This window comes from Diuraphis noxia, unplaced genomic scaffold (genome assembly GCF_037042655.1).
Source record: "Diuraphis noxia isolate RWA-SAM2 unplaced genomic scaffold, SU_Dnox_SAM2 contig0003, whole genome shotgun sequence".
Classification (NCBI taxonomy): domain Eukaryota; kingdom Metazoa; phylum Arthropoda; class Insecta; order Hemiptera; family Aphididae; genus Diuraphis; species Diuraphis noxia.
Window position 1 is genome coordinate 59,866,412 of NW_028301713.1, and position 11,191 is coordinate 59,877,602.

An 11,191-nucleotide genomic window follows, 5' to 3' on the forward strand; every position below is an offset into this window, starting at 1 on the left:
TAATGACTAGATGACTTTGATCTCAAGATAAATATATTGTAATTACTTTCAAATTGTGTTATAAATTAAAACTAAAAATTAGTATTGATAATATACGGCGTTATTTCTTCAATATTGTCAGTGATTAGTACATTTTGGTATGCTGCGGAAAAAAGCCGTAACCAGAATTACGGATTTTTTGCCAAGTAACCTATTCTAAATAATTAAGCACGTACTTGGGATGAATCAATCAAAACAAGCATATCTTGGTGAATTAAAAATTTCAAATAAAATTGAATAGTTCCGTTGCATTCATTGAGTATATTTCCGTAAGAAAATATGTATTTTACTTTGAAAAATATTATATTTATGAAAATAGAACTACCAAAAACTACTGAACATAAAAATGCATTTTTCTCGAAATGGCATGAAGGAAACTTACAGCATTCTCCCTTAAGACGGCAGAATGGTACATGGTAGATATTTTTATTTAGGCCAGTCGACCGAATACAAGGTATACATTTTCTTGCAAAATGTTTTCCCTCCAAAACCTAACAGCCACCCGGCTCGGTCGGCGCAATATCATGGTAGGTAAGTCCCTCACTACACCGCGCGGCGCGATTTAGGACATCGCACTGGCGCACTCGCGTCCGAACCAGACTTGCGCCCTTCATTCTTGTTGCAGCTTATTCGGAAATAGTAGCGTTCAATATAGGTATATAACGCCAGTGCCGTTCCTTTTTACAAACGTTTATTTTATTTACCTCGAGTTCGCAAACAAAACACTACAACGCAATAATATATTCGTACAATTATTGATCGATAATAATATACAATTCCTACGATCGTGATTAAAACTCGAATTCATATTATATACATAAATAGAAGTAGAAGTATTCTATTTTATACCTATAATGATACAAAAACGCGCACTACACGGAATCAATAAAGGGTGAGTATAACAGTGTAGGTACTTAGCTTGTGCAAGACAAGTAGGTACGTGTAAGATAGGTATCTACGACCTACCAACTACCAATACGTATAATAAGTTTATATACTGGCTTAACGCTACTCTACATCTATATTATTATATAACTATACTGGCTAATAATATATTAAAAGCGGGTCTTTCTTTATTTTACGTCAATAATTCTCAAATAATAATTAAAAAAATAGTAATAATATATTATATTGTAATAATTAATAATAATATAATATGTGAGTTTGAATATTTTATATTTTATTATATGCGCGTGCATACATTTAATAACTCGCTCTCTACAACAATGATGCACAGCAAATCAGTAATTTGTATTATTGAAAAATTGAATAAAAATGACTAAAGATGTGTATTAATTATATATGAATTTATTATCATTATCATAATATTATTATTATATATTATATATTATGTAGGTATTTATATAATTCATATTATATATAATTCGTTATTAGAAGTAGATGCGGCACGCGGGGTGTGATTATTTTTTAGAAATAGCAAGTGTATGAAATCTCAAAAACTCAAATGTATGTGTAAATAAAAAAATGGCAAATCTGGAAGGATAATTATTATATACCATTGAATATGTATTGTACTATAACTATACCGAGTACCGACCCCATACCTTCCCGATGCTACTTCAATAGCTATTCCGCAGTGTATTTGCAAAATATTAATACATACACGATACACGGCACATTTTGGGTTTATTTATTCATATTTTATGTATACCTATTACAGTATTACCTATATGCATAATTAATAAATATTACTTATTAGATAGGTACAGGGGGTAAATTATAAGAGTGATGAGGTGGGTGGATCTCCACAAAACTTTTATTTTACTGCTAACATTTTATAACTTGGGGTAGTTTACTGTATGAGGGCATGAGGCTTACAGATTATCCAAAAAAACCAAATTCCTAATTACGCCACTGGGTAGGTACGTTGGATTTTTTACTGTATAGTACTGTGCCCAATGCGTATTGGTCTGTAACTAAAGGTAAGTACCATAAATCATAAGCTTTAACATAATATATTATACAGGTTATGGCGTTGAACAGCGGAAGTAATCAAAAGACGACCATGGACGCCCTTTGAGAGCGGCTGCGGCAGACGATCACGTCCGGCGTATTAGAATGACGGTCCAGGTAGCTCTGCCCGGAAGGAGAATCGACCAGCCAGTAGGAATCGATTTGGTCGTATCGTACTACACGGTAGGGATCCGTATACATTATGAAGAACTCATTAATTATATTATTATTTTTTTATTGATCTTAAGCCCGCCGACTAAGGCCATTAGCTGTTGTAGGGGTAAGGTTTTTGGTACGGTAGATTGTTTTTACGGTTGTTAACATGGTAGCTAACACGTGTATGTGTCATGTGTGGCAAGGTTTTTAACTACTATGAACCTGGGTAGTGGGTGGTCACCCATCTGGGAGCTAGTAGCCGTAACCGTATCATATTATTGTAGGTACCTAATATAGTAATACCTATGTATTATATATTGTTACCTAAAAAAAAATTAATTAAAATATTACTGTTACTTATTTCAAATTTCCATATTTTTTTTATATATTATACTTCTTAGACCCGTTCTTACAATCTCCGGTTAAGTGTCGGTTAAGACTAACCGGTAGAATTCTATCGGTTAAATCATGATAAATTCTTCCGGTTAGTGTTATCAGGCACTAACCGAGCATTGTAAGAATGGCCCTTAATTTTTAAAAATGTCTATATAGGATACAATAAAAATGTATTAAATTACAAAATCTAAACTCAACGGTTTTATGGACCTAGGTACATTATTATTTATAAAAATAGTCCCTGATTATCGCACGCACTTCGCACTTCGTCAGTCATTATATAAATATTATAATATTATATAGGTACATCGTATATTGCAAGTATAGTACCGTATAATTTCCCCATACATCATCACTATGAATTGCATAAATATAGATTTAAATAATATTATTTTCACTTATATTTGTTGAATGTATTTTATTACCTATAAGTATAACGTGCCTAATTAAATTATTAAATTAGATATTTCTTTAAATTTTGAATTGTGTAGATATGTGTGCCATTACGCGGAACAACACATTTGAATTCAGTATAGATCCAATATCTTGATTATTAATAATTTTAATATAACAATAAATTTATCTATCATTATTAAATTAATTAATTTAACGAATAATACTGATCTATTATCTGTGTACCTACGAGAGTTATTTTACGATATTTAATATTTATACTTATGCAAGTTCTGAATAATATGTAAAATATAACAATTAAAAATATCCATCAATGTAACATTTCACTTTCATCCTTTTTAACCTAGTGAAAAATTAACAACATTTTTTATGAATTTCAAACTTGCAAAACTAGGTATTTAGAAATTTTAACAATTTTTTCAAAAATCTAGACTCGTACGTATATAAAAAAAATATTGTGGGTATACATTTTCGATATTTGTTAAATTATGTATGAAAATCGTATGAGAAAATGTATATTAAATTTACAAACTTTTTGACAGAGCGAATATTTTTTTATTAACTTTAAAAAAAAATTATCGAAAAATATTTAGAAATAGCTAAAAAAATATTCAGATGTTTTATGAAAATTTTGTTTTTTTTCTTGACGCCATTGAAAAGTACTGGGTATGTTTTTCAACACTTAAATGTTAATTAGATCTAACTATCTATCAAAAAGCAAAACAGCATCAAAGTTTAAAATCAAAAAAAATTCATCGCTTCGATATCAATCTACAAAAACACTCTTGACTATATAAATTAGTTGATCTATATCGAATTGTTAAATTAATTTTAGATAAAATATCAGATAGCAGTGGTTGGAAAATCTTGAGTAGATAAGGATAACTACTACCAAGCGGCGGCGAAAATTATGCGAAAGCAATTCCTGCGGTGTTGTCGGTTATAAACTAGAAAAAAAAAATATTAAGATAACTTCTACCTAGTTGTCGAAAAGGACTATGCATGGCTTATAAACAATAATACAAATTATAATAATAGATACATTTATAATGTTGAATTCAAACATGTATAATTAACAAATGGTCATGTTATACACAATAAATAATATGGTCAACATTATTACAATATATCAGCCGACAGCCATCAACTAAAAAATTAAAATACACAATGAAAACATTGAACAACGATAAAGTATTTTTTAACTAAAACAAATATTGTTATTTTAAATGATAAAATTATTTAATTTTCCTAAGTTGTATAGTAGGTATACAAATAGTATAATTTATTAATTAGTCATGAACGTATGACGTAATAACTAGAGTAAAAAATTCCAAATTATAATTTTGCAATGACTTTTAATTTGTAAGAATATCTTATTATTTTTAAACTATTTATCCTGCATATCCAAACATATAATTGTTTATTTCAGGTAATGACTGTGGCACTTGTCAGTGGATTCGGCCTCCTGGGGTTTTTAGCTTATTGGATTAGAAAAGCTTGCTCGTAAGTTATAAAACTATACCTATAAACTGTTAAACTGTTACAGTAGGTACATCAAAAATCATTATATGTTATTAACATAACAGACAACAGCTATATTATAGTAGAATATGCAAATAATTTCGTACTACTCCCACTACTGGCTACTGGCTACTATACAAACAAAATACCTATATTCGAATTATCAACGACAAATGATTAATTAAAAAGATTAAATGTTACTAATAAAAGGTTATTACTATTATTACACAAATGCAAATATTTAATTATATAATAACAGGACACTCGATATTTATGATGGTTAAAAACATTCTCTATTTTTGGTTAAGTGAATATTTGTCAAACTTATCTTACGAGTAAAATTTACAGAGCTTATAATACGCACATCACATAAATTCTCACATATTAAAATATCATAATGACATAATATGTATATATTGTATAATTTATCGGATTTCTAAGCTAATATACGATAATTATTATTGTTTCGATGTAGCAAAAATATAAATAGGTATCACGTGACATAAATATTAACGCATGTGGCACACCCTACAGCTGTGCATATATATATTATAGTTATAATTGCCATTTTTGTACATCAGCGTGTTCATGTGTGGTCCAAAGTCGACGTTAGAATTTGACTTGCATAAAGCTTGAGCTCACGCGATATATTTCGACTATTGTTCGTGTGCACACAGATAATGACCAACGACCGTGGTTAATTCCCACATCATATATATTATTCGTCTATATTAAAATACGGAATAATACATATTACATATAATGTCGACGACCAGTAAAACATAGCCAGTTTTAATATTTAAAAAAACTGAACGGGCCACAGCACGCACTTGTATTACAGCAATAGTGCAACGCAAAATGCCTTGGCCGAATGGCTGCCGCAACAACAACACTCGTACGATCGTATCCGTATTGCCACGTTCACCCCGATCGGAAAATTGTGTCGACATAAAGCCATCATCATCGGACGTGGGTTCCGCGCGACCCGTCCACAGGGTGAACGGACGAGTCGCGTCCCGAAAGCCCGACCGTAGTGTCGTCAGATCGAGGACCGTGTGTCCGTTTAGGTTCCGGCTCGCGTGGTGGTCCAGGCCCGAACCTCCCAAACATTTCGAAGAGTTGTGTGACAATTGTAAATTTGATCGTGGACACAAGTTAGGGAAAATTTATCCTCTTTTTGTTGCACCCCCTAACGACGAAATTATATTGCCATTGAATTGTATATTAGAGTATAACGATCTCTCACTTCTGGTTTGTTATTCATTGTAGAAATGGCAGCCGGTATCAGTACACGGCGTTGGAACCGGATTCCATGGGACAGGAACGGATGGAACTGGAACGTAAAGCACGACAACACGCTCAAAATGCATGTAAGCACTACTTGAGGTTCTGTCCTCGATACGCCCTTCTTCAACACCTCAACGACATTGGGTCGAGGTGAGAATAACTAAGATCATAAAAATGTATAGCCATAGCTTAATAAATAACATTACGTAGTAGCTGTTATAATTCATTAAACAATTTACAAACTTTGATTTTATATGGTATTTAATACTACATTTTTAACTCAGGGTGGACAAACATTGGTTTGTAGTACGTGACGGATCTGTCAAAACAGAACGTCTATTGACACTTGTGCCCAAAAATCCCAAAAGCGTTCTAGAGTGCACATCAGAAACCAGACGTACCATACTAGATCTTTTTCTAACATTACAACATCCGTATATATATCCCGTACTGGATGTAGAGTTTGTTGAAGGCGCAACTGATCCAGAAACAACATTTATTACATTAGTATTACCTTTCAACAGTAAGGGAAGTCTCAAAGATCTTATATATAAGGTATTTTTGTAATTATTAAAATAATATTTTGATTAAAAATATAATTTGATGACATAATAAATTTAGAGCTGTTGGCATGATGATTGGAGTGATAAGTACGGACAACGCAGTGAAGGTTTGCCATTGTCACAGATACAAAGACTGGGTCGTCAGATTCTAGAAGCACTTTTATTCCTTAAGGAGAGAAAGTTTCCACATGATTGTAATTTACATTCGGGCAATGTAATTCTTCAGAATGGCGTGGCCAGGTATTTTTTCAAAAAATAAAACATAATAAAATCATGATTAAGAATGTATTAATTGATGTTAAAAAGGATCACAGGCTTAGAAAATTCTCTACTTGGTTTTACATCAAGAATTCAACCTATTGTTATGAGTGGTAATTTCATATTAGATGATTTTTCGGCAGTTGATGTCATTTGCTTCGGTAAATAAATTTCTTATACATATATGATTTGTACAAAAATCTGAAAAAAAAACAAATATTTATTTAGGTCATGTTCTATTTGAAATGGCAGCTGGATATGAATTGCTTACTCCAGAACCTAGTGAAATTAATTTACGAGATATTGCTCACTACCCTCAAGTAAAAGCTTTTAATGTTAAAATAAATAATATACATACATCAAAAATATTTTGAACTCTAGCATGTTTTTAATTTTTAGTTCAGTTATGCAAAATGCATAGCATTTTTAGCTTAATTGACTTTTATTGATGCATTACTAAGCAATGTTATACATTTATCATTTTACAGGTTGTTGAAATTATGGACCATGTGTTTAAAAATCCTATGGGCCAAGTACCAACTATAGAACAATTAGTCATGACTGAATTCTTTAGAAATATTGATCTCAGAGAAATGCGTGCAACGTCCTGGCCTGTGAGTATTTTTAAAAATAGTTGAGATTTTATAATTAATAAAAAAATATTTAAAACTAATAAACATAATATAAAATGTTCTGTTGCAAACATTTGCAGCTATTACAAGCCAAAATGACGGCTTCTTCATCACAGTTATTGGAAACTGTTAGAAACAGAAATAGTAGCAAGAGTGGCTCGTAAATATTTTTATTTTATAATTCAATAAATATATTTATTAATAATGAATTTACAATATACTGTAGGACTCCAAATAACAATGATGTAATAGAAACAAGCACTAAGGAAAATCTACAAATCAGGAAACTATCAATGTAAATGAACAAAATACCTAAGATTTGTTATTAAAATTATAATGTTTACTTTTCTTTGCATATTATAAATTGTAATATATGAATAATTTACAGGAGAAGTAAAAGTTGTGACGATGAAAAGTATTCACATGCAACTGAAAGAAAATCAAATTTTGTTGGTGACAAAGAATGCATAGTAATTTATCCAAATTTTAATCACATAAATTTCTTCTTATACTTAAATAAAATAATAAAATAAATGTAAAATTGTAAACAATTTTTTAGGAACATCGTGGATTATCATTGTATCACCGACAACAGTCACTAGACTTCCAGTTTTTGGGATAATAATTAATAGCTCTCTAGTTAGTCTATTAATTTTAGACTGACACTATTTCTAATTTCGAGCAATATATTTTATTATTTAAAAATTGTTAATAGGCAATCTTAATTAATGCTTACCAGTCATCATCAGAATCAAATTCAGCTAGTGGATCCTTAGACCAGGATCCATCAGAATTTTTTATCCAACCAATTCTGTGAACATTGTTAGCAATAAAAAGACATGTCAATATTATGTATGTTTACTATTTTAAAATGTTTCTTCAGAAATATATAAAAAACATATTTCTTATACTGACTCAATTTCTTTATTAGTGGAAGGTTGTATAGATTGAATGATTTCTGGAATATTTTTAGACACTGCAGTATGTGAATTAGAGACTGGTTGCTGATAAGGATGTTTTCTTGCACGGTTTATAACATTTTGTAAAGATGTTTTTTTTTTCATCGAAGATACATAACGTGAAACAATGGAAGATTCTTTAGAATTAGCTGAATAAAAAAATAAATAAATGGTATATATATCTAAGAATTGATAATTAAATTTATTTTATTACCATCTTTTGGCAGTTCCAATTTTGTTTTACGTTCTGTAGAACTAGTATAAAGTTTTGAGGCACCAAATGTTCGAATGCAATTTTTTTGTTGTTGCTTAATCTTTATTAACTCTAATTCTTCTTTTCTTTCCAAATATTTACTAAGTTCTAATAAAAGAAAAGTATAATCATTAAATAACATACAAATTATTCAAGATAGTTATTTAATTTTTTTAACTAAACATTTTAAAAAGAACAATACTATCATATTACTAGTTTGTTTAAAAAAAAAAATTATAAATGGCAGTTGAATATCATCACACATTGTAAGTCAAAACAAAGATGTAAAAGTCACTTAATAAATAGTAAGGCAAACAAAAATTAAGTATTTAATTTGAATAAGTTCTACATACATCTTATTAACAATTTTACAAATTTGATAAACTTATTCAAATGAATTTACTTTTTGAATTAAATATATTATATACAATTTTTTTTATTAGAAATACATATTTATGTTTGCTTAATCCATTTAATACTCATACTATGTCAATAGATTATTGAAAATGTAATTAATGTGTATATATATATTTAAACTACATACCATTTAAATGTTTTTTTCCTTTTCTATGAATTGAGAGCACATTAATAGTATCAAAAATTGGTCTTTGAATACAAATCATACAAGTTAATTTTCCATTAGACAACAATTTAGCTTCACCATCTGGTATTTGAATTCCAAGTAATTCCCTAATCCTTTGCGACTGTAACATATCATAAAAATTATATTAACATTTGGTACTTATAATAAGTATAATAATAAGTAGTTAAGAGGACGTCGCGTCGCACTCGCATATCTCTGTCGTACAAGTGCGTAGCATAGCAAATTTTATGCTCAGCAGATCACATTTATCTTCGTTAATTTAAAATTTAGAGTGAATTGACCTATTATAAAAATTATAGGCTTTTTATTATATTTTAACTTTAAAGCGAGTTATGAGTATTTTTAGATATAAAAACAATTTACAATTTAAAATACTCATAACTCGCTTTAAAATTAAAATATAATAAAAAGCCCATCGAGATGCCCTAGATAATAACCTATGCTGAGCGTAAAATTTGCTATGCTACGTGCTTGTACGACGGAGACAACACATGCGGGTGCGACGTCCTCTTAAGAAAAGAGAAAGTACCTCAAGACTTTTGAGTAAATCGCTGCCTGATCCATCACATACACGTTTAAATGACATTATAAATGTAATTACTGTTAAGATATTAGGTACTTATTATATAGTTAAATTATAAAAGATTACCTAAAAGAAAAAACAATAAAAATTACCAATTAATTTAAGCAAAAATAAATACAACAATATAACATACGGTGAGTAAAAATTGTGTTCTTGTTTTTGGACACAATGTTAACAACACTTTCAAGCTCTTGAACTGTTTCTCCAAGATTGAATACAGTCTATAGAAATTAAAATTCAATTACATTTTAGGAACAGATATATTTATTTAAATAAATTTTTATTTTAATATGCAATGTTATTAATACTGACCTTATCCGAACAATCAAATGTTGTTTCAATAGTACTTAATTTACTACGTAAATTTTGCACTTCATCTAAAATATTTTTTACACTTAGATCAATGTCATTTTCTTTGCATGTCAAGTTTACCTAAGAATGTACACATGTATTGTAAATATATCATAATATAATAATCACTGTACAAAATAATAAAATAAATAATATGTATTTTGTAATAATTGTTAAGATTCAATGACCAAAAGTTAGTTATAAATAGAGCAGAGATTTATATGCACTAAAAAGTATCAAAATATGGCGTATAATATGCAGTCAAAATTGTAAAAATATGAAAATTCTTTGTTTTATTCTTTGCTGTTAATGTGTAACTCCTAAATCCATTTTTATTTTGTTAATGTGTCATATTAATTTAATTTTAAACAATTAAATGTATCCACAACACAATTTAAAATATACCTAAGATTGTGATCAACATTCAACAACCAAGTAATTTTAGATTCAGCCTTATCAAAGATTCACATACCTGTCTCCAATGACACGGACTCATTATTACCAATTGATAAACACCATCAAGCTTTTAATATATCGTTAAATCTTAAATTATGATCATTGATCATGATGATATCTTAAAAACAGCTCAAAATGAATTCAAGACTTTAATATCTGTGATTATGTTAATATCATTATATTTATTGACGACTTGCTTTCTATTAATAATGTAAATTTTCACGATGTAGATGATTATAGTTGACCAATTTTATCATATCTGATATGATGAAATAATTAATTTGCAGCTTTTTTCCATTGTTTGGATTTATTGTAAGGTTATATGTAAATTTGAAATTAGTTTTTAGCAAGTACAGGTTTAAATCAAGATTTTTTAGTAAATTTTTTTGCAGTTTTTGGCATTTTTTTCAATTCAATTGTATTTTTGTTGATTTTCCTCATTTATAGTTATTTTAGATACTCTTAAATGTAATTTACATATTTTATTTATTTTGAGAAGGTAGTCAATAGATGTAACAAATGTAATCAGGTTCTAGAAAATAAGGGTTTGAAGTTATACAACAAATATAAAATATATTATCTGACGATAAAATTGTAGCCAATACATTTGGTCAGAAGATTTAACCTTTCAAAAATCTATTTTAAATATGTACCTATAACCTCAGTTGACATGGAGTGCAGCTTTTTGGTTTAAAAGAACTTATTTTCTACTAATCAAAGATCTTTTGAGTTTAAGAACCTGAAG

At 29.0% G+C, this 11,191-nt stretch overlaps 2 protein-coding genes across 5 annotated transcripts; one reads left to right on the forward strand and one right to left on the reverse strand.

Moving 5' to 3' along the window:
- The first annotated feature begins 682 nt into the window (after positions 1 to 682).
- On the forward strand, positions 683 to 8,148 carry Slob (Slowpoke binding protein). Of its 3 annotated transcripts, XM_015520874.2 has the most exons (13): positions 683 to 931; positions 2,027 to 2,196; positions 4,409 to 4,482; positions 5,770 to 5,937; positions 6,072 to 6,342; positions 6,409 to 6,590; positions 6,657 to 6,769; positions 6,837 to 6,928; positions 7,097 to 7,222; positions 7,321 to 7,400; positions 7,467 to 7,535; positions 7,629 to 7,710; positions 7,800 to 8,148. In XM_015520874.2, exons 2-13 carry the CDS (start codon positions 2,119 to 2,121, stop codon positions 7,860 to 7,862), a joined length of 1,398 nt encoding a protein of 465 aa, XP_015376360.1. In that variant the 5' UTR covers positions 683 to 931; positions 2,027 to 2,118; the 3' UTR covers positions 7,863 to 8,148. The 3 variants fall into 3 exon arrangements, with proteins under 3 accessions (XP_015376360.1, XP_015376363.1, XP_089078020.1); XM_015520877.2 differs by lacking the exons at positions 683 to 931; positions 4,409 to 4,482 and having other exon boundaries at positions 2,033 to 2,196; XM_089221894.1 differs by lacking the exons at positions 683 to 931; positions 2,027 to 2,196; positions 4,409 to 4,482 and adding an exon at positions 4,556 to 5,654.
- Positions 6,617 to 9,860, reverse strand: LOC107170696 (sodium channel modifier 1-like). 2 transcript variants are annotated; one of them, XM_015520879.2, is made up of 7 exons: positions 9,773 to 9,860; positions 9,586 to 9,705; positions 8,997 to 9,156; positions 8,414 to 8,560; positions 8,156 to 8,348; positions 7,977 to 8,051; positions 6,617 to 6,809 (listed from the first exon to the last, which is right to left on the reverse strand). In XM_015520879.2, coding segments are annotated over exons 2-7 (633 nt in total). In that variant the 5' UTR covers positions 9,643 to 9,705; positions 9,773 to 9,860; the 3' UTR covers positions 6,617 to 6,808. The 2 variants fall into 2 exon arrangements, with proteins under 2 accessions (XP_015376365.2, XP_015376364.2); XM_015520878.2 differs by lacking the exon at positions 6,617 to 6,809 and having other exon boundaries at positions 7,973 to 8,051.
- Between the last annotated feature and the right edge of the window lie 1,331 nt (positions 9,861 to 11,191).